This window comes from Hemicordylus capensis, chromosome 13 (assembly GCF_027244095.1).
Source record: "Hemicordylus capensis ecotype Gifberg chromosome 13, rHemCap1.1.pri, whole genome shotgun sequence".
NCBI classification, from domain to species: Eukaryota; Metazoa; Chordata; class Lepidosauria; order Squamata; family Cordylidae; genus Hemicordylus; species Hemicordylus capensis.
In genome coordinates, this window is record NC_069669.1 from 9,365,826 (window position 1) to 9,389,465 (window position 23,640).

General features: G+C 47.4%; 1 protein-coding gene across 4 annotated transcripts in view; it reads right to left on the reverse strand.

Moving 5' to 3' along the window:
* Nucleotides 1-23,640, reverse strand: part of XPO6 (exportin 6) — a 61,379-nt gene that overhangs the window by 13,267 nt on the left and 24,472 nt on the right. For 3 of the 4 annotated variants that reach the window (XR_008312038.1, XM_053276718.1, XM_053276716.1), the window contains 9 exons: nucleotides 22,304-22,430; nucleotides 20,564-20,673; nucleotides 13,083-13,191; nucleotides 12,243-12,335; nucleotides 7,096-7,165; nucleotides 5,405-5,564; nucleotides 3,922-4,014; nucleotides 1,888-2,032; nucleotides 545-691 (listed from right to left, as the gene is read on the reverse strand). Coding sequence is in view for 3 of the 4 variants with exons in the window: in XM_053276718.1 (XP_053132693.1) it covers nucleotides 545-691; nucleotides 1,888-2,032; nucleotides 3,922-4,014; nucleotides 5,405-5,564; nucleotides 7,096-7,165; nucleotides 12,243-12,335; nucleotides 13,083-13,191; nucleotides 20,564-20,673; nucleotides 22,304-22,430 (1,054 nt within the window). In the remaining variant the exon portion in view is untranslated. The remainder of the gene's footprint in view (nucleotides 1-544; nucleotides 692-1,887; nucleotides 2,033-3,921; nucleotides 4,015-5,404; nucleotides 5,565-7,095; nucleotides 7,166-12,242; nucleotides 12,336-13,082; nucleotides 13,192-20,563; nucleotides 20,674-22,303; nucleotides 22,431-23,640) is intronic. The other variant, XM_053276717.1, reaches the window with a different exon arrangement.

Below are 23,640 nucleotides of genomic sequence, written 5' to 3' on the forward strand. Positions count from 1 at the left end.
TGCCATAGTCTACTTTCGGCAGGGCTTGAAGGATGTTATCGGGGGATTCTGCTTTCAGAGAGGTTTTGCCCTTGTGGACTGGAGCAGATTGAAACTATTGAACATGTTCTATTATTTTGTTTCTTCTATAGGGATATTCAGGCATCTTTTATTTTTCCATTATTAAGTAAATACCCTGGTCGACAGAGTCAATTTTATTGTTCTTTGCTGCTCTCAGATTCTGAACCCGAAATTACCACTCGAGTTGCTAGCTATTGTGCTGCGTCAATTAATATTAGTCGGTGGATGATTAATAAGGAATCCATGCAGATCTAATTTTGTGAGCCATTTATTGTTGTTTTATTAACGATACACTCTTAATTTCACACATTTAATTGTATCTCATTAATGGCTTTATTATTTATTGATAGATAGATAGATAGATAGATAGTAATGTTTTAGTGTTTGTCCTGGTCCGAGACTGCAACAATAAAAGACTTGAGAACCAACAGACTGCTGTGCGCGTCCCCCAAACAGCCGGTGCTCACCAGAGCCCAAAGCTCACCTTATCTGGAAGGCACTGGGCAGAGGGGTCTGTGATCCGATTGAACACTTTCTGCACGGTTTGCATCCTGATCAGGAACACGGGCCGCACGGTAGTGGCTAAGGAGACCAGCAGGTGGCAAGCGGACAGCAGCAGCTTCTCTTGTACCTGGGAGGGAGAAAGGAAGTCCTTAAACCACTTCGATGACCCGGAAGACAAAGAAACGGGACTTAAGAAGCAGCGGATGTTTCTGCTGCCTGCACCCCCTATCAGTGTGTTCTCTCTGATTTTTTTTCCACCTGTGTGTGGAATGAGTTTCGTTCTGGGCGGCTGGATCAAGGCAGTGTGCGCACATGTGCATTCAGAGTGGGGCCTTCCCGATTCTACTTGGGCAGGATCTAATATTAACCAAGCGGACATTAAAAAAACTTGTGAGTGCGCACACCTTAGAGGGAACACTGCCTGCAATTAGCATTTGAAGGGAGTGCTGGTGACGAAGAGCCTCTTCAGTTGCAGAGGAATGGCAACAATGCATGCTTGTGAATCTAAAATGCCCTGCAGGTCATGCAGGAACCGAACAATAGGAAGTTGCCTTCCTATTGAGTTGGAGCCCAACATTGCCTGCACTGACTGGCAGCAGCTCTTCAGCACCACAGAAATAGGCTGCAGAGCCTGGCAGAACATTTGTCATCACTTGGGCACGCAACGTTCAAGCGGGTTTCTGAAACCCCGAGGAAAACCGAAGCACAGAACTAAAGCTCCCTTCTCCTTATGTGGGAGACGAGAATGAAGCCCAACTGCTGGGCCCCGCAAGAGGGCTGCACCTCAGCTACCTCTCCAAACAACCCAGAATGGGCAGAGGAAAAAGAGGAAAGAGGCAAAGCTGGAAGATGCTTGTACTTCGACGCTTGCTTTTGATGGCCATCGCTAGCTTTCATTCCCAAGAGATTCCTGTACCATCTGCAGTAACCTTTCCTCTCACTTAGCAAGGGGAGTTTGCAGCAGTGCAGCAAGGGGTCACCATTTACTCTTACTCAGGTCATACCCATTTCATCTGGCTTTTCAGATGAAGCTGTCTCTGTCTCTGTCTCTGTCTCTGTCTCTGTCTCTGTCTCTGTCTCTGTCTCTGTCTCTGTCTCTGTCTCTGTCTCTGTCTCTGTCTCTGTCTCTGTCTCTGTCTCTGTCTCTGTCTCTGTCTCTGTCTCTGTCTCTGTCTCTGTCTCTGTCTCACACACACACCCCTGCTTTCCTGCAAAGCTGTTATACCAACTTGCACACAAATGATCACTGTGTCGGAGAAGGAGGTGGTAGCGGTTCTGTGGACTGCTTGAACACAGCGGCAGACGCGGTTTTGGCAAAGCTACCTTTGAACTGATGAGCGGCGCAATCGCTTCTAGGGCGGTGGAGACGAGGGAGATAAACTGGGCTGGATCTTGCCGGTGAACTTCACTGTAGAACTGAGCTAGCCAGTGACAGTATGCCTGCAGGGCTGCCAGGGATTGTGCGTGCCTAGAGAGAGAAGGAAGGAGACGTCTGAGGGGAGGCCAGGGCAACGAAGCTCCTCATCACCATGAGGGCTATTCAGTTCTGATTATAGATGAGTCAGGCAGGAGACACTGCTTGGAGAGGAGACGTAAGAACAGCCCCGTTTGATCAGGCCCAAGGCCTATCTTGTCCAACACCCTGTTTCTGGCAGTAGCCCACCAGAAGTCTGTGGGAAGCCACACTACCAGGAGATGAAAGGCACGTCCCCTCTCCTGCTGTCGTTCCCTTGCAACTGGTATTCGGAGACATCCTGCCTCTGAACATGGAGACAGCCTGTAGCCATCAGGACAAGTAGCCACCAACAGGCCTGTCCATTAATGTGTCAAAAGCCCTTTAAAAGATATCCAAGCTGGTAGCCACCACCACATCCCACTGCAGAGAATTCCACAGAGTTATTTATTATATTTGTACACTGCCCCAAACTTCCACCTTCGGGCGATTTACAGCAACATAAACAAATTAACACAGAAATCAAAACCTTAACACAATTTTAAACCACAAGTCAAGTTAAGAAGCTTGGGTGAATAAATGTATATTTGAAGACTTTTAGAAAATTGCCAGAGACGGGAAGGCTCGTGTTTCAGCAGGGAGCGCATTCCAGAGTCTGGGGGCGGCAAAAGAGAAGGTCTGTCCCTGCGGAGCCACCAGACGAGCCGGTGGCAACTGCAGGCGAACCTCTCCAGATGATCTCAATGGGATCATAGTGAAGATGCTGGTCCTGTTAATTCACACATTATGCACTGTGAAAAAAGTACTTCCTTTTGGTGGTCCTAAATCAGTTTAACGGGATGACTTCTGGTGCTAGCGCCGGGAGAGGGGGAGACCACCACTTGGGACATGGGGATGCCTGCCCTCCAACCTCCTCATGCCCTCACCCTTCAGAAGAGGAACAACACCCGCCCCGTGTGCCTGTGGAATGTATTCTTAAGTTTCTTTCAATCTGAATTGACTTCATTTACTGCATCAGAAAGGAAGCAGTTTATTGGCCTCATCACAAGTGAGAGCTGAGCAACGAGAGCTTGGCGAGTGGGGGTCAGGCTGCAGCAACTGCAATATCACGGGGGAGGGCAGCATTGGGAAAATATGTTCTTGAGGCACAGCAGGAGATGAACTACAGCTGCTGGGCACGGAGCCTCAGGGCAACTAAGTGACGTCTCCCTCGCTTTCAGAAGGCCACTACTCAAGAGGCTACTGAAACACTGCAAGCAGAAACAGAGTGGCGGGGGGGGGGGGGTACCTAGGAAAGAAGCCTCTTCTGGGAGAAAAATTAGCATGCTGAAGGTACTGAGAAAGATACGGGATTGTGCTCTTTCGCCCTGAAACTGAGCATAACAAGACCGGGGTGGGGGGTGGTCACCAGCTATCCCTACTCCCGGCTACAGGGCATGGCAGGAGGTTCAACAACTACAACTCCCAGCAACCTCAGCTGCAATGGCCTTTGGCTGGGGATTATGGGATTTGTAAACAGCAACTGGGAATCCCTGAACTCTAACACTAACGGGGATTCACAGAAGTTGTTGACTACAACTCCCATAATCCCCAAGCAAAGGCTATTGCAGCTGGGGATGCTGGGAGTTGTAGTCAACAACATCTGGGAAGCCCTGTTCAGAGGGAAAACTGGTGGGGACCTCGGGTGGGTGACCCAGACACTGTGGCGACCCACCGATTTCCTATCCAGGAAAGGACTCTTTGCAGCTCCCACCACAGCAGGGATTGCCAGGTGAAGGGACCCCAGAGAGCTCTGCGGTACAGACACAAGTGGTCCCCGGGTCTGAGAAGGGCCCAGGCTTCCGCGAGCATTTCCAAAGCCTTCCCAACATGGTGTTCAGCCACTCCACATCTGCTGTACTCACACATCAATAAGGTCTGGTTTCAGCACAGATGGCACCGCCGTTTCAAGGTTGTAGAGTTTAATCTGGGACCCGTAGAGGGTTACCTTGACCAACCTGTGGGAGAAGCAGGTCAGCGGAGGGGAAAACGTCCCTTGCAATCAAGGAAAAACAGACAGGATCCTCTGCTGGTTAAACACATCTTTTAAATGGATTCTGCCATGCATGGGAGGGAGCAGAAGGGAACATTCTATTTTGCCCACTTCACCTTTCGCATCCAAACAAGGCGTCTGACAGCTTCTGACCTGGGTAATACCTTGCTCCTCAGTAGGCCATGCAAAGGCCCAACCAGGCCTTCCAAACCTTTTCAGATAGCATGCCAAATCCCAGCCTCTTCTCCTCCCACTCCCCTTTTCTGCAGGCAGCCCAGCCACCATGTTCCATGACTGATACTGAGCATGTATGTACGAGTGCACAATAGCAAAAGGATGGATGTTATTCAAGGGCAGAAGTGCCGGTAGCTGTCAAAAACAGAAAGGGCATGCAACAAGCAGACACACATAGGAAGTAGCTTTATACCGAGTCAGACCCTTGGTCCATCTAGTTCAGTATTGACTATACTGACTGGCAGCATATCTCCAAGGTTTCAGCAGAAGACTTTACCAGCCCTACCTGGAGATTCCAGGGAAAGAACTTGGGACCTTCTGGATGCAAGCACGCAGATGCTCTTCCACTGAGCTATGACTTTGTCCCCACAAATATAGGAAGCTGCCTTATACCAAGTCAGACCCTTGGTCCATTGCTCGGACTGGCAGTGGCTCTCCAAGGTTCAGGCAGGAGTCTTTCCCAGCCCTACCTGGAGATGCTGCCAGCGACTGAACTTGGACCTTCTGCATGCGAAGCAGATGCTCTACCAAGCAGATGTCTTGTGGTAGCAAGCATGACTTGTCCCCTTAGGTAAGCAGGGTCCACCATGGGCTGCATATGAATGGTTGCATATGAATGGGAGACTAGAAGTGTGAGCAGCACTGTAAGAGATTCCCCTCAGGGGATGGAGCCGCTCTGGGAAGAGCATCTAGGTTCCAAGTTCCCTCCCTGGCAGCATCGCCAAGCTAGGGCTGAGAGAGATTCCTGCCTGCAACCTGGGAGAAGCCGCTGCCAGTCTGTGAAGACAATCCTGAGCTAGATGGACCAAGGGTCTGACTCAGTATATGGCAGCTTCCTATGTTCCTATGAGCTATGGCCCCACTCCTGGGGTCTCGCATCCAGGCACTGACCACACCACGATCTGTGTAGCTTCAGCAAGGGGGCTCTATCGTGTGCCCTTAGACCATGACCTGTGTTCCCTAAAACAGAGACTCCCAGGTGCTGTTGACCACAACTCCCAGCATCCCTAGCTGCAATGGCCTTTGGCAAGGGATGATGGGAGTTGTCGTCAGCAACATCTTGTCCCAACAGCTGGGACCCACCCCGCAGTCTGCAGCAGAAAGAACATCAGGCTGCCTACCTCTCCACGACAGTCAGGGCGTCCCTGAACCTGGCGGCAAACATATCCCCCGTGAAGTACTCAGCCAGCCGGCCCACTGCCTGGAGCAGGGAGCTGAGGTCTCGCAAGGAGCAGTGCAGGCGCCGGCAGTCATTCTCGGCAGCGATGTTCAGCCTGTGACCTGGAATGAGTGTGTGCCCGAATGGCCGTCAAACCCAAAAGGAAAGAGCTACAGGCAAGTGCCTTGGCTAATAGGGACAAATGACTACATGAAGGCAATCTGAAGGGAACCTCTCTTTCCGGCCTCCTGCACCATTTGCCATATTTAAACCGCGTGTTTGCGCGTAGCCCTAACCTTGTCACACGCCAAGTGCACAGCAGAGAAATCTAATTATGGCGCCCACTTTGCCGGGAAATGAAGCATTCGCTGTAATCACACTTACATGCATTTTCTCTACGTTAGTTGCCTTGCAGGTCACGGGGCAGGCACCAAAGACGCTTGTGTTTGGCCTTTTTTATAAAGAGGACATTGCCAAGGTTTTGTGTTTCCATTCTCGCCTCATTATTTTCCCAAACAAGCTCAAGTTGTTTAGAAAATAAGCAGCTCCACCAGCAGCAGCTGATATTCAATCCACACAAGTTAAAAGGCGTTGAACCAGAAGGGAACAGCACAACAAATTGTATGGAAACACCAGCAAAGGATAGCATTGCCTTCCAGATACACTCACAAACTAGAATAGGAGTGTGACAAATATTTACATACAGCTTTTCAACAAGTTCCAAAAACGGTTTACATAGAAATAAATAAATAAATAGATAGATAGGCTCCCTGTCCCCAAAGGGCTCACAATCTAAAGAAGAAACCCAAGATAGACACCAGCAGCAGCCACTGGAGGGATGCTGTGCTGGGGGATGGATAGGGCCAGTTGCTCTCTCCCTGCTAAATAAAGAATACACCACTTTAAAAAAGGGGCCTCTTTGCTCAAATAGACTTCAGGTGACAACCGATCCGGCAGTTGAGGGTTCCAGCCACACTCGAGATTAATTTCAAAGGAGAGGGGTCTGTGCCAGTGTTCCCTCTAACAGGGATTCCCAAATGTTGTTCACTACAACTCCCAGCATCATCATCATCACTACATTTATATCCTGCTCTTCCTCCAAGGAGCCCTGAGCGGTGTACTACATACTTGAGTTTCTCCTCACAACAACCCTGTGAAGCAGGTTAGGCTGAGAGAGAAGTGACTGGCCCAGAGTCACCCAGCTAGTTTCATGGCTGAATGGGGATTTGAACTCGGGTCTCCCCAGTCCTAGTCCAACACTCTAACCACTACACCATGCTGGCTCTCCCAGCATCCCCAGCTATGATGGCCTTTGGGATTACGGGAGTTGTAGTCTACAACATCTGGGAATTCCTGTTAGAGGGAATACTGGTCTCTGCTCAGCGTTGGTGAAGACAACCCCTTATCTGGAATTCTACTGAATTTAGGGATAGGAAGGAGAAATCTTCTGGCAGCTCGTGCCACAGCAATGCACTCTGCACATGCTCAGCTCCTCTCTTTCAGCATCAGAGCCCTGTCTTGGCTAAGCCCCACTGCCTGGAGTTCCCTAAGCTCAGGGGTTTCCTAAAGGTCACACAGCCAGTTTCATCCATCAACACAACAATACAGCAATGCAGACAGAGCAGCATCACCAACACTAGAAGTTAGCCTTACCTGTCCCCGAAGTGACTATGAACTGCTGTAGTCCCAGATATACATCCAGATTTTCCTGGAGAACTGGAAACTAGGGAGGAAAAATGGAAGGTTAGAAGAACAGGGCCTTACCTTTAAGGCACACACGCAACCGTTCTCTGCCATTTAAAGTCTGGGCTCAAAGATGAAGGACTACATGAGTCCCAATGGCAACTAAGCACAACTGTAATTAAGCATATTCTGAAAGCTTAAAACATTTCTCATTAAGCTATTAGGCAGGTGGAACCTGTAAGGTAGGTGAGTATTATTACCTTCGTATTGTAACAGGGAGATCAAGTTGGTGGGTGGGAGCTTGTCTGAAACAATGTTAAATTCATAGCAGAGGCAAGTTCTCAAACAAAAACGTGCCTCTTTTCCACTACACTAGTGGAAGAAGCCACTAGGCTGAATCTGGAACATAAGAAGCTGCCTTATACAGAGTCAGGCCAGTGGAACATCTAGCTCAGTACTGCCAACGCTGACTAGCAGAAGCTCTCCCAAGTTTCAAGGAGTCTTTCCCAGCCTTATTTGGAGATGCAGCCAGGGATTGAACCTAAGACCTTGTGAATGCAAGCCGCAGATGCTCTACCACTGAATTACAGCCCCATCCCTTCCAGTCTTACCTGGAATACTGGCAGGAACTGAACCCGAGACCTTCCCTAAGAAGCTGCCATCTACTGAATGAGACCATCAGTCGATCTAGCTCCATATCATCTACACCAGGCCGGCCCAACTTCGGTCCTCTTGCAGATGTTGGCCTACAACTTCCATAATCCCTTGCTATTTGCCACTGTGGATGGGGATCATCATCATCATCTATTCGATTTCTATACCGCCCTTCCAAAAATGGCTCAGGGAGGTTGATTAAGGGAGTTGAAGTCTAAAAACAGTTGTGGGGGGTGGGGAGTTGAGCAGGCCTGGTCTACACAGACTGGCAGTGACTATTCTCCAAGGTTTCAGGCAGGAGTCTTTCCCAGCTCTACCTGGAGATGCTGCCAGAGACTGAACTTGGGACCTTGTATATGCAAAGCAGATGCCCCATCACTGTGCAGTCTACAATGGTAACAGCAACAGCCGTTCCACATATGGAGAGCCACAGAGACCATCCAACACACTCCTTTTTGAACACACCATTCCAAGTACATGCTTCTTTCCCCTCAAAACAAAAGGTTTCAAGGGTTCCCTTCCCTACTTTGATGGCGACTCCCTGAAGCTATATTGCAAAGTGCACACAACAAAAAGTGCCATCAGGCCCCCGAAGTGGAAAAAACCAAGGAGCTATGCAAGTTACTGCCTCAACAATTTCAGAGTGCTAATCTAGTCCCCGGAGACAAGGAAATGGCAGGCTGCATTACTTCTGGCAGCTATGCCAAAGGCCTGGTGTCAGGGGAGGAAGATGGGACATAGCCAAAGGGATCAGATACCCTGGCTGAGATCCCAGATGTCCGTGTTTGGCAACATTGATACAACATGGTTGTCATTGTTAGGCTAACCCCGGGCATATTTAGACTCTTCCTGGCCAATTTGCGTTTAAACAAAGACATCTTACGCCATCCCTATCGTTTCTGTAGCTACAGCTACACACGGACATAGAAAGATGACTCAGGACATTCATCCATCTAGCTCAGTACTGTCTACACCATGGGTTCTCAGCCTTGGGTCCCCAGATGTTGTTGGACTTCAACTCCCATAATCCCCACCCAAAGGCCATTGGGGCTGGGGATTATGGGAACTGAAGTCCAGTAACATCTGGGGACCCAAGGTTGAGAATCCCTGGTCTACACTGTCAGGCAGCAGCTCTCCAAGGTTTCAGGCAGGAGCCTCTCTCAGCCCTACCTGGAGATGCTGCCAGGGATGGAACCTGAGACCTTCTACATACAAGGCAGATGCTCTACCACTGAGCTATGCCCCGCACAAAGGGGGCGCACATGGGTCTCCCATCCAGGTACTAACCACACCAAGACCTGCTAACCTTCAGCAAGGTAGCTGTATCGTTTGCCCTTAAACCATGCTCTGGGACTCATAAAAGAAGATATTCTCTTTTTAAAAAGTTAAAGAAGTTATACAAAGAGACCACCAAGGGCAAAATCTGACAGAATATAACAGATCCAGCATGGAATAGAATCCCAGAGATACGCGCTCCGATTTCTACCATGAACTCACTGTGTGGCAACAGGCATGCAAAATGCTGAACGCCGCAGTCTCTCAGACCTAGTTACCTATGGAATTAATGGCCTACACCCCAAGGCTGCTGTTGGGGGCAAAGCAAACAAAATGGTGACATACTGCACAATATTAGGCACGCCTTGTAATGCTGCTTTCTCGCTGTTGCAGGAACACAAAAACACAGCGACTGAAAATAATGGCCGCATCCTTGCCCAACTCCAGGAGTGCTATTTTTGCATTAGGCTACAAGGCATGCCTAATGTTGTGCAGTGTGTGCATCAGAAGTGCTCTACAGAAGCTACAGAAAACTTGGCATGGCCAGGACCATTCTGATTACTTTCACCCACTAAGTCTCCCAAGCAACTTGGCAATGTTTTGCCAGATATTCATTGTTAATTAAGAAGCGTACAGCAGCTTCTGTTCTAGAGCAAAGCTTAAATGGGCTGATTTGTGGCCGTCACATGTTTCTTTGGACATTTCCGAAACAGGCACATGAGATTCATCAAGCATTTATTGGGACCTGAAATATCTAAGGACTAGTCAAGTACACATGCCATGAATGTGTACTGGCCTTGTCTTGTGGTAGCAAGCATGAATTGTCCCCTTTGCCAAGCAGGGTCCACCCTGGTTTGCATTTGAATGGGATGCTACATGTGAGCACTAAGATTTTCCCTTAAGAGGATGGGGCCGCTCTGCATGCTTGCAGGCAGAAGGTTCCCAGTTCCCTCCCTGACATCTCCAGATGGGGTGGGGGGGGGAGAGAGAGAGAGAGAGAGACCAACCAAGACCCGCCTGAAACCTTAGAGAAGCTGCTGCCAGTCTGTGTAGACAGTATTGAGTTAGATGGGCCAATCATCTGACTCAGTATAAAGCAGCTTCCTATGTACTGCATTATGTTTAGAAGAAACTATATGGACTCCAGATGGGGTTGAGCACTTTTACTGCACCAACCCGGAGGCTTCTGAGCGTCACCAAAGGTATGCAGGTGAAGAAACTGGGACAGTCAGTGTACGATCATTTTGACCTTGGCTCTTTCATTTCCCTAGATTAAGCACAAAACATCCTTGATATAAACAGGACACACCCGGCAACCATTTTTGCCAACCACTCTCTCCGTTTACTCTTGCCAAGCAACTTTAACACATGCAGAGAATTGTTTCAGCAAAAACACAAAATTAAAAAGTTGCAAGCACCACATGATGCTGTGTAGGATCCACAGTCAAAGCTAACATCCTGTGAACCAAGAGATGCCTAATGCAACTCTTTTCACCTCCCTGATCCTAGAAGTGTCCTCTCCCAAACATGAATTGCACCAAGAACTATTTCTCAACACTACCAGAAATCAGAACCAAAGTACATCATTTTACAACCAGCATCAAAGTGGCCAACAAAACAATAGCTACTGTGTGACCAGCTTTGATACCACCAAGTTGCCAAGTGTGTTTGTGGCTTTGACTAAGCCGAGGAGGACTAGCAGCACATTGCCACATGTGTGCGCGCACCTTTTGAAGCACAGCCTGCCCTATCTCTGGGGAGAGAGGCCTATGGCAGGACCCACAGAAGATGAACTTGAAAGATGCGGATTGCTTCCACCTGCACAGATACAACAACCATATCTTTCCTGGGACAAAGCATTTATGCTCCCATTAAAGAGAAGGAAGCTGGGCTTTTCTACTTCTGTACACATCTGAATCTCCGTCACATGCTCAACAGAAATGCAGATGCTGTGACCAACTATCACCTCTAGAGGGACTACATTTTCACACATGTCTCCATGCTAGGTCAGAAAGGCTTCTCAAACTCACACAAGCCTTCTGAATTTCCTCTGTGCCACTCTCCATAGACACAAAAGCCCCTGATGGATGCTTGTACCCAACCCTGCCCCCTCCCCCTGCTTTGCTCCAGTATTGCGTCGGGTTCCTATCCAGATCCTATACACACCACAGCCCCACACCACTCCTTCCATAGTCTGAAGATCTGGGTCGCCACATGGGGCCGGAGCTCAGTGGTTTTACTGAAAGACAGTGCAGAAATGTTTAAATGGGGTCGTGGTGGACAGCTTGTTCAAAGTGTCGACTCAGTGTGTGGCAGCTGTGAAAAAGGCCAATTCTATGCTAGGGATCATTAGGAAGGGGGTTGGAAATAAGATGGCTAATATTATCATGCCCTTATACAAAACTATGGTGTGGCCACACCTGGAGTACTGTGTCCAATTCTGGTCACCACATCTCAAAAAGGAGATTGTAGAACTGGAAAATGTGCAGAAGAGGGCAACCAAGGTGATAAGGGGCCTAGAGCACCTTCCTGATGAGGCAAGGCCCTGTCCCGTGTGCTCGGCCGTAGAGCCTCGGCATGTGGAGCAGGGCCCTCCCAGCCCATCTGGCCAGGTGCAGAGACGCCGTGGGGGGCAAGTGGTCCCTAAGGCATGCAGGGCCCAAGAGGCTCGACGCAAGCACCTGCCCCTCCCCGCTGGCATCCCAGTCTGAGGCACTCCGAGTTACAGAAGAGTCCCCGTTGCCTCCTGGTTTCACCATGGGACAAATCTTTCCTCTTCCAACTGCCTGGGATTCCTGCTATGCCTCCTGACACAAAGCAGGTCTTTGTACCAGAGACTCAACAGGATAGGAACACAGGAAGCTGCCTTCTACCGAGTCAGACCCTTGGTCCATTTAGCTCAGTATTGTCTACCCAGACTGGCAGCGGCTTCTCCAAGGCTGCAGGAAGCAGTCTCTCCAAGCTCTATCTGGAGATGCTGCCAGGGAGGGAACTTGGAACCTAAATGCTCTTCCCAGAGAAGCCCCATCTCCTAAGCGGAAGATCTTACAGTGCTCCCACATGGAGTCTCCCATTCAGATGTAAACTAGGGCAGACCCTGCTTAGCAGAGGGGACATTTCGTGCTTGCTACCACAAGACCAGCATTCCTCCCATACATCAATGGCAGAGTCCTCATGGGGTTGCTTACCAGGGTAGAGAAGGCGTGGGATGGCAAAAGCTCCATAACTTTGGCCACGACCTCCAAGCTCTGCCGCAAGTATCGCTGCCATTCGGTCTGCTGCTGCGGGAAAGAGATATCCAGATTAGCCACTTTCGTTTCCCCTCAATTCAGCGCCATTATCTCTGTCTTTAGAGAACTTGGTGCAGAATCTGGCTCAGGTTTCCAAATCCAAGCTTCAACGAAGGGTGGTGTTTTAGCCCCAGCTGAGGAACCATGTTCCCTGTAAGGGGGATTCCCAGATGATGACTACAACTCCCATCATCCCCAGCCAAAGGCCATTGCAACTGGGGAAGATGGGAGTTGTAATCAACATCTGGCAATCCCTGTTACAAGGAGCATTGCTGGTGACCGAGGGAAGCTGCTTGAAAATACTCTGCCAATATCCACAAGAAGATCCAATGCTTATTCGAGCACAACTTCTGGGCCACAAGTGGTGTCCAGACTTTTACAAGGACAAACAGGAGGAGGGCACAAAAGGGTAAGTCCTCGACTCCAGAAACCTGTTTGCCCCCAACACTCCACTTCTCTGGATTCAACATGCTGGTTTTTAGGGCCGAGTTCACCAGTCCCATATCTGCCCTACTATACAATACAACAAATAGTTACATATCGCTTTTCAACAAACGTTCCCAAAGTGGTTTACATAGATAAAATGAAATATAATGGCTCCCTGTCCCCAAACGGCTCACAGTCTAAAAGAGAAACATAAGATAAGACACCAGCAACAGCCACTGGAGGGATGCTGTGCTGAGGACGGATAGGGCCAATTGCTCCCCCCCGCTAAATAAAGAAGACTTGGCAACTTACGTCGTCGTCCAGGGTCTCGTCATCCAGCTCCTCCAGCTGGGCCTGGTTGTACCTGAACTGTATTCGGTTCAGCACCTCCGTCAGCAGCAGGACTAGGGCATCTTCGTACCTGTGTGTAAGCGACAGACAAGAACACTCGTAGGAGGGAACTGTGACCCGGGGGAGCAGTTGTGGCTTCAACAGAGGGATGGCCTAACCTATGCTCTGAGCTGCTGCTACTATGTAGCTGCCACCTGACACACAGACATAGGAAGCTGCCATATACTGAGTCAGACACCTAGTCCTTCTAGCTCAGGATTGTCTACCCAGACTGGCAGCAGCTTCTCCAAGGTTGCAGACAGGAGTCTCTCTCAGCCCTGTCTTGGAGATGCTGCCAGGGAGGGAACTTGGAACCTAGATGCTCTTCCCAGAGCGGCTCCATCCCCTGAAGGGAATCTCTTACAGTGCTCACACTTCTAGTCTCCCATTCATATGCAACCAGGGTGGACCCTGCTTAGCTAAGGGCACAAGTCATGCTTGCTACCACAAGACCAGACCCCCACAGTTGCACTGGAGTCTGGCACACATCTTGCTCAAGATGTGCAATATCACAAAAAAAGATGCGAGCTGGACGCCAGTGGCCACTTCACACAGCAAGGAAGGTGCAGGGGGCAATGAGCAGGAAGCAAGGCAGACACAGACACAGACACAGACACAGACACCCCCCCCTCTCTCTCATATAGGAACACAGGAAGCTGCCTTTTATGAAGTCAGACCCTCGGGTCCATCTAGCTCCGTATGGTCTCCTCTGACTGGCAGCGGCTCTCCAAGGTTTCAGGAAGGAGTCTCTCCCAACCAGATGTGGGGATGCCACCAGCGACTGAATCTGGTACCTTTTGCACGCAAAGCAGATGCTCTACCTCTGAGCTAAAGCCCTGAGGGGGATCTCTTACAGCAGGCAGCGCTCACATGTAGTCCCCCATCCAACCGCCAAGCAAGGTAGACTCTACTTAGCAAAGGGGACCATTCATGCTCACAAGACCTGCTCTCCACCCCATCACTTGCTTCCTCCATTAGAAATAAGCATCTGAGGTCACCAGGGGATAGGACAGTTCATCTGACGGAACCCCTCCACATATGCAAGTTATTGTTTGAAGCTACTTTCAAATAGTGGTCATGCATGTGTGAACTGGATAAGCAGGAAGAGTATTTACATTTCTAGCCCGCCCTGTACCCAAAGGTCTCAGAGAGGGTTACAATAAAACCAATATAAAAACCTAATTAAATTCAACATCATAAAACCAAGAATACAATTTTAAAAATACTATATTTAGGAAACTTGCTGAGTATAGTGCAGTACACAGATGGCCTACTGAGGCATGTTTAAACTTCTCCATCATTACCCCCTCCATTTAAAGTAATTGTACATCATTTATCCTTTCAACTCTTCTGACACTAGTTCAGAATGAATCTGCAAACATGCATTATAGCAATGGTAGGCAACCTTGGCTCACCAGCTGTTGCTGGACTACTACTCCCACCATCTCCAGTCACAGTGTGGCTGGGGATCATGGGAGTTGTAGTTCAGCAATGGCTGGAGAGCCAAAGTGGGTTACCCCTGCATTCTAGCTTATGCTAAGTATGACAGGCCATAGCAAGACTCAAGGGGAAAAATGGAAAGAAGTTAACAGGAAAATAGAAGGGGGGGCATATTCAAAACAATGTATTTTAGTTGGATGGAGTTTAAATATTGGGTTTGGTACAATAATACAAAAAAGGAGATTCTCATCAGGGTTAAGAAAGCTAAGCAGCAACAAAATTTTGGTCACTCCAATTCCTAGCTAAGATCTGAAGGAAGAGTTTTATTCTCATCACAATTACCCTGTCCCAGAAGTTCCATAACCCAAGATAAAAAAAACTGGTCTTATGCTAACTGAGCAAACAGGCACCTTTTAAAAGTGGTGATTCTCTCTACTGAGCAGGGGGAGAGCAACTGGCCCTATCCATCCTCAGCATCTCACCAGCGGCTGTTGCTGGTGTCCACCTTATGTTTCTTTTTTAGATTGCGAGCCCTTTGGGGACAGGGAGCCATCTTTATTTACATCTATGTAAACCACTTTGGGAACTTTTTTGTTGCAAGGTGGTATATAAATATTCATCGTATTTCTATTTATGTGTATATGTTCCGCAACCCTCCTACTCTATAAACCTAAGACGTGCTGCTCCAATTATCATCTTTTTCCTCTCTGCGCTCATATAAGCACACCTCTTCTATTCTCATTTTTAAACACCACCTGGAAATCCATATTTAAAAGTTTGCCTTCCCAAAGCTACAATCTTTTGGCCTCCAGCTTCCCTCTTCTTTTATAATACAGCTGTTTCATTTCAGTTGTGGACATGACAACAGAGCTTTATTACGTGGGACCACAGGAAGCTACCTTCTGCAAAGTCAGACCCTGGGTCCATCTAGCTCAGTACTGTCTACACTGACTGGCAGGGGCTCTCTCTACTGTACAGCACTTCGTTTTTAAGCTCTACAGAAATAACTCAGAATTAACAGGGAAGGTCTAACTTGACTATTTGGCATGTGCTTGTGAGTCAGCCTGGCTATTTGTATGCATTAAAATCAGCTGAACACTGAGATGTTGGAATGACGTTTGGTATATGCTTAGGCCACAGTTCTGTGTTTAAAGTTCAAATTCTAGATTGGCCCAAACACCCCATTATCAAGAGGACCAGCCAATATGCCACACGTAATGGATTGAGCGATTTGCCATGGACACAAGTTTTAGAATAAAAGTTGGAGTGCACATTTAGGACACCATTCTACCTTTCACATTCAAACCTGCTTGTGCACCTGCTTTCTAAAAAGCACGATGGACACCCCACACCTGTTGTCAAGGGGGCAAGGAAAGAGATAATGCGATATCTTCCTTTTGGGGGCCAAAAAGGATTTCAAGTTGCCAACACAAGTCTTGGCCTTTCTACGAGACCTTCAGTAGCAGAATAAATCCTGTAGGTAGAACATCACACCCCTAGGCTGAATATATTTGATGTGTACAGGTTGCAGAATTCTGCTTTCCCTTGCACAGATTACTTTAGTGCAGCAAATGGATTTCTTCTTTAAGTGCACAGAGCTCATACAGCAGAGAAGCACTTGCACAAAACCACGACTATTGCAGCATCAACATATATGCCAGTACAACATTATCCAAAGATGGCTTTTCTGAGCAATGAGGCACTGACCCCCTGTAGAAACACAGAAGTCAATTTCCCCATGAACCTTCCCAGTTGCAAAATCAAAAGTAAAAACACACTGCTAAGCTTGGACTGACATCACCCTCCTCAACCAGAATGCAGCAACATACAGGAAGTACTGGCTGTCCCATTGTTCTTTCAGAAGAAAGATGCATTGGGGAACATTCATCACAGCCTGCTCGAATAGATGTAAACATGTGAACAAGCCGATAGATGCATTTCCTCCCAAGAAGTCCAACAGCGTGGTCTAAGGGCACACGATACAGCCACTTTGCTGAAGCTAAGAAGGTCTTGGTGTGGTCAGTGCCTGGATGGGAGACTAATGTATATCACTTTTGGGAGCAGGGCCATTGCTCAGTAGTCGAGCATCTGCCTGCACGCAGAAGGTCCCAGGTTCAATCCCTTGGCAGCATCTCCAGGTAGGGCTGTGCAGACTGAAACCTTGGAGAAGCCACTGCCAGTAAGCACAGACAATACTTGGTATAAGGGAGGTTCATAGGAAGCTGCCATATACTGAGTCAGACCACTGGTCCATCTGGCTCAGTATTGTCTACACAGACTGGCAGTGGCTTCTCCAAGGTTGCAGGCAGGAGTCTCTCTCAGCCCTACCTTGGGAACACCACCAGGGAGGGAACTTGGAGCCTTCTGCATGCAAGCATGTTGGTGCTCTTCTCAGTGCGGCCCCAGAAATCTCTTACAGGGCTCACACATGTAGTCACCCATTCAAATGCAAATCAGGGTGGACCCTGCTTAGCAAAGGGGGACTATTCATGCTTGCTACCACAAGACCAGCTCTCCTCCCTATGTTCCCAATTTTTAAGAGTTTTATAGACATCTTTGCTTAAATGTGGCATCTCCCCTGAGAGATTAAACCGAAGACCCTGTGTCCAAATAACTGAGAAATCTCCTTTTTAGTTGTTTACCTCTCCCTGTGGTGAGGGGAGAATGATTGCAAGACTGAGATGTACTCCCAATTCCTCCCCAGAGACAATTCTGGGTGGGATCCAACATGCAAATAGACATTCTGTCTTAAGCACACTAGATGTCAGTCCACGAGCAAGGCCCACACATTTTGACCAAGTGGTGCCATCTCAGGGGATGAATGCTCGTAGTTGTTTTTGGCAATATCTACCCCACTAGAGACGGAAAACAGATGATAACATTGTTGCACTTACAACTTTTGGTGTGGTATCACCCCTTCTTTATCCCTACCCCCAATGAATTAGGGTAGAATTGCAGTCATTTTTGCAAAAAGCAACGTGTTGGGGTAAAGTTTAGGGTAACAATGAACAAACTATTGGCTCTCTCCTTGCAGTAATCTTTGGAGGACATTCTGGCCAACTTTCATTTCCATTCCTCTGATAATATTGTACAGTAGTTATGTTTTAAAAACTTTCAAAACCTTTGAAAAAAACCATTGCGAATTTGGCTGCTGCAGGCCCAACGGTCAGGACAATTAAACCATGGCAAGACACTGAAAGCCTATGCTATCGCCTCTTTTCCATCTCTAAGGGTGTAGACCTTATCAAAAATCACAACGAGCTTCCTGTCTCCCCAGCTGGTACCAACCAGCCCAGCTGGCTCATGTACTAAATAAGCCTGGATTAGAAAGAACCACACAGTCAACTGAATGGGGAGGTTGGCTGTGGCATCTGGATTAGGCAATATACACACGATGTTCAGCTGAGCAGAAACAGGTTTCTACCAAACTGGACAGGAAGTCTGAAAGGCTCTTCCTGTGGCGTAACCACTTACGCTCTCGGATCAAGCACAAACATTCACTTCAAAATTTCCTGTTCATCCGATTGCTGCAAGAGCTACTAAAAAAAAAAAGAGCACTTTCAGAAACGATGCAGCCTCTCGTGATCTTACACGTCATTTGCTACTTCCTCTTAGCAGCTAGTATCCGATTGTTATTCTTGCCCATTCTCCACAAATAGAGAGATTTGGCTGAAAGAGTTAAGAATGATTTTATTTCCCACCCTATCCAGTCTGCTCTAAGCAGGCAGAAGAATTGTCAGTCTCTGGTACATAAATTGTTGCCAATTCTCCTCTGTTGAATAAGCTCCCTGAAAGCATAGAACTAGAATCTGCCTTGAGCTAGAACTCAACTCCCTTAATGCTAGGATGTTGCTTTGTTTTTCAAAATCACTCGCAGGGAGTTTTAACCTGAGGCAGCATTCAGAAGTGACAACTTGCCCAACTGCATCTGAAGCTGTGCAGTCTCTTCTGTTACTTGTTGCATACCGAGATCAAGTCTCCACTTCTCTAGATACTACCTGATTAGAATTCAGAGGAAGGCAAACTTCCCAAGCTTGGATTTCCAGAGGATGTTTGACTATAAACTCCCAACAGTCAAAGGCCACTGTGGCTGTGGAGGATAGGAGCTGGGTACAGAGGAAACTGCCTTATACCGAGCCAGGCTACTGGTCACGCTAGCTCAGCACGGTCTACACCAGGGCTGCTCAACTTTGGCCCTCCAGCTGTTTTTGGACTACAATTCCCATCATCCCTAGCCACCATGTCCAGTAGTCCGGGATGATATGAGTTGTAGGCCAAAATTTGCAGAAGGGATGAAGTTGAGCAGCCCGGGTCTACAGAGACTCGAGGCGGCTGTGCAAGGTCTGAGGCAGAAGTCTCTCCCAGTGTTGTGTGGAGATGCGGACAGGGATTGAACCTGGGACCTTCGGCATGCAAGTAGATGTCTGTAGCGGATTAAAGCCTTTGCCTCAGAGCAAGCTCACATGAGGGAAAGAAAATGCTGAAGCATCCGTGCCAAGCTGTCTGGCTAGCCTTCTGCTAAAACTATTCTGTAATTATCGATAGGTTCAAAATGCTGCCACCAAGCACCCTAAATCTTGCTGAGAACCAACCAGACCAGTGAATTGGGTGCTGTAATCCAAGGTCCCTCCCTGTAACTGGGTACTGGGCAAATAATAAAAAACCTTCCACGTGTAAGCTTATACGGGATGAGAAAACCAATAGCTGCTGAACATCTGCAGACATGTTTGCACCAGAGAAAACTCCTCTTCGGCCCCCCTTTTCCTGAGTTAAAAACCAACTTGGAGAGGCTTGTAAAAAGAAAAGACTTTGAGAACTCAAGCTTCCTCCCCTCCTGTCTTTCAAGGATCTGCAGAGTTATTTCATGAGAGAAACCTCCATGCTGGCTTTGACCAGGAGGAAGCAAACTCTATTGCCCCTCACTAAGCCTTTCTGCACACGCTTCTCTCCAACAAAAGACTACCCTTCTGGTTCACAGAATTCCCTGGAACTGCTCTCTAGGTCCCACCCACTTGGTGTACTGATTGGCTGCCCTGGCATTCAACAGCATGTCAGTGAAGACAAGCATTCACTCTGTTAACTCTTTAGAGAGGGGGTGGCTGATCACTACAATGTCCTACCACTGAGCTATCGCCCCAGTCTCCCAAAGGGGATACCTGACAGCAGTGCTCATGTGTAGTTAAATGCACACCAGGGCTTAGCAAAGGGGACAATTCATGCTCACTACCACAAGATCAGCTCTCCTGCATCATCTCGGGACACAAGGCTGAGAAGCCCTGCTCTAAAGGTGCAGCCTTCTGCTCAAGTGGACTGTCAAAACAAGTGCCATGGCTATAAAATAAAGAAGTGGTTCCTCAGAGTTTGTTGCCCCCCCCCGCCACACCCCCCCCTTCTACAACAACAAATATTTACATACTACTTTCCAACTAAAATTCTCAAAGCAGTTTACACAGAAAAATAAGGTTAGATGTTTCCACTCCCCAAAGGGCTCACAATCTAAAAAGAAGCACAAAGTAGACAGACCAGCAACAGTCACTGGAGGGATGTTGTGTGGGGTTAGATAGGGACAGTTGCTTCCCCCCACTAAATAAAGAGGGTTTTAGATAAATTCATGGAGAACTGGCTACTAGTCTGGAGGCTATAGACCACCTCCAGCCTCAGAAGGCAAGATGCTTCTAATACCAGTTGTAGGGGAGTAACAGTAGGAGAGAGGGCATGCCAGAGGCATCTGGTGGGCCACTGTGGGAAACAGGATGCAGGACTAGATGGGCCTTGGGCCTGATCCAGCAGGGCTGTTCTTGTGCACTTTTAAGAAGTGCCTCTTTGTTCATTTAGCAGAGCTAGGTGCCATGGGAGCTGACAAAGACACTGAGCTGTGAATTAGGGCTGCCTGGGTTCAAGGCTCACTTTGGTCATGACCCCACTAGGTGACCGCAGCCTCAGCAGGCACTGGTGTTGCTTACCTGTTGAGTACTGCTTCTTTGTCTGCCAAGCGACTCTTTATTTTACTGGTCAGGTAGTCCAAGAAGAGAGTCCAGATGTCTAGGCAGGAGAAGTAGCCTTCGTGGGTAGGCTGAAATATGGAAGTCAACATTAGCAACAGCATAAATTGGCTGACAATAGCCAGAACCGTCACTGTCACCCTCTAGACACCTGAGCGAACTCCCCCTTGCCAAGCAACCCTTTTGGCAACCATCTAGCACCTTCCCGACAAGGAATGCCACCTTCCCTTCGCCACCTGTCCGCCGTTCCCCTCCATCATACACTGGCAGCCAAAAAGCTCAGCTCTATAAAGAGGAAATCCACATTTCTGCTATTGGAGCAAGCTTGTTTGCTTAAGGGGCTCCATTTAAACAACCAGCATTTCCTCCTAACACAATCGATAGCAGACTAAAAAAAAAAGTCACACTTGTATTGGCCATTATGCAACAAATCAGTTCTGAAGGAGACGGATGATGAAGTTTACCTACTCAGTTGGAAACCATTTTTTGCTCGGCATTTAAAAAAAGCAAGCAAGCAAGAACACCACTTTTGAAAGGATCAATGACAACCAAGCTACATGTGTTTTCCGATATATCCCTCCAGGGAAAGATAGTGGCAAGGGTCAAGAATGCTAGCCAGCTCAGCTTCTTGTCTATTTACTTACATTTCTGTCCCTCTCTTCCTGCAAGGAGCCCAGAGCAATGTTCAGGGTTATATTTATCCTCATAACCACCTAATAAGGTAGGTTAGGCTGAGAGAGAAGTGACTGGCCCAGAGTCACCCAGCTAGTTTCATGACTGATTGGGGAGCTGAACTCAGGTCTCCCCAGTACTAGTCCAACACTCTAACCACTATACCACACTGGCTTGACAGGCACACCTTGTGACTTGAAACCTTAGCAATAGGACCTGTCTTACCCTAATATAGTTTCTGTTCTAAGAATTCTTCCCTGTGCCCTGGATCTGAAAAAAAGATGCAAGGCACAGGTAGGCAAACAATGACTTGGCACAGAAACATTTTATCTCCTCTCCCTCCCCTATTTTTCTTGTACAAACTAGAGGAATAAATCTGTAAAACTCTAAACTGTGCCACTGTCTTCAGCAACAGGAAAAAAAATCCATTTTAATTCTTCAGGGTCTTTAAAATCTGTTGATTTGAACTGAGCTCCTCGCAAGTTATGCTGCTTGCTGTGTTTTTAACTTGTTACTCTATTACAGATTTTAAAATTTCACTGTTAAAATGCTCAGAGAATCCATTACCTTGGAGAACAGGATAGTACTCCATGTGCTAAAATAAATAAGACGCAGGATGCCATTTAACAGTAGTTGGCCCAAATTTGTTTAAAAAGTTTGTATTTGGGTCATTTTAAGAACCTTAAAAAGACCCCTTTGCTTTCTGTTTCTTGATCTATTGCATGAAAACAAGGTTAATGAACTGCTAATCTCAGTGGAGACATCTAGAATGCTTGGTACCAGTTGTAAATTCCAGACAGGCCAGAAATGTGCAAAGACGTCTTTCAGTGTCCAAGAATCTGAGCCCTGAAACAAGACTGCAGTAATTTTGAAGTATGAGATGGGAAAAAGAGGGATTCTTGTGAAGGAAAAGCCAGTCATGGGTCCTCATGCGGAATATAAGTCATCAGGTTGCAGGATTCTACCCGGCAGTTGTAAACCCACTTCAACAAAGCGAAGTTAAGGAAAAACGGCACTCCAGTGCTGTACCTGATGGAAAGTGTACTTGAACAAGAGTGCCAGGAATTCAACCACTGGAAAATGGGAGTAAGACTCAATCCTCCTCAAATGGATGCTCACAAAGAGGCGCAGAAAGTCGGTAAACTTTTCTATGTAACTATAAAGGGAAAGAAGAGAGAAAACCCCATTAAGAGAACGTCAGTACTGTCCGAAGCAAGTAGTATTGAAATGTACTTGGTACCTCTTTCATTACATTGTATTTCACAGCCAATTTTTTTTTAAGCAGTTAAATTAAAGCCCTACAACAATTACCTACATGGCGGGCAACCCTTCATTCCATTAACACCTGAAACAGTAGAAAAAGACACTCTCGTCAAAGGCAACTTTAGCTTCAGTTTAGAAATACCGTTCTACTAAGCAACCCCCCTCAGTGCTTTAGAAATTGAGATATTTCATCACTAACCATTTGAGCTGATAGAATGGTGAGTTGACTAAGACCACTATTAAAATCTAAAGTGATGTTGCTTAAATCTGAACTCAATGAGGCAATGGACAGTATCCAAAGAGTCATAGTCCATATTGGTGTTCCATTACAGGGATTCCCAGATGTTGTTGACGACGACAACCACCATCATTCTCAGCCAAAGGCCGTTTCAGCTGGGGATGGGAGTTGTATTCAGCAACATCTGGGAATCCCTGTCTGTGTTCAGGGGCTTGCATTTCTCAAACAGCAGACTATCATGTCATAGAACAAATTACTTTGGAAAGAGGGTGGAGTTTCAAAAACAGGTATTGATATGGCATCGTGGGTAAGGGGGCAGTCTGCTGCTGAAAAACAAATCAATCCAAGCCTTTGGGTACCACTGAAGTCGGTTTTTCGATCTTGGCCAATGCCTTCTAGTATGCAACTGTAGAACACCACGATTAAAGCAGAGAAATCAGGGTGGGAAGAGAATCAAGAGATCTTTTAATCTAGCTCTTACTTGATGGCAGATTTCTACTAAGCCCTCCAAAACAAATGAAACCTGATTTTCAAAAAGCTGGTTATTAGACGGAATTGTACAATACATATATGTGTCTAACATTTCCTTCAGATATCCTTATTCTAGTCACAGAATTGAGGTTCTTTGGTGCAGAATACACATAGATTGTGGACATCTTGAACAACTATTGCCCTAACACAGCAATTCTATTGCTTAAGGGCCTTGGAGAGAGAGGAGGAGGATGATAACTGGAATTGACCATGAATACATGGCCCTAGTAGGCAGCACTATCACAATGACCAACATCATGTTCCACCATATAAACAGATGACAGTGCCTAAGGCCAGCCCAAGTTTTTATTACTCAGCTAAGAATTGAACTGGG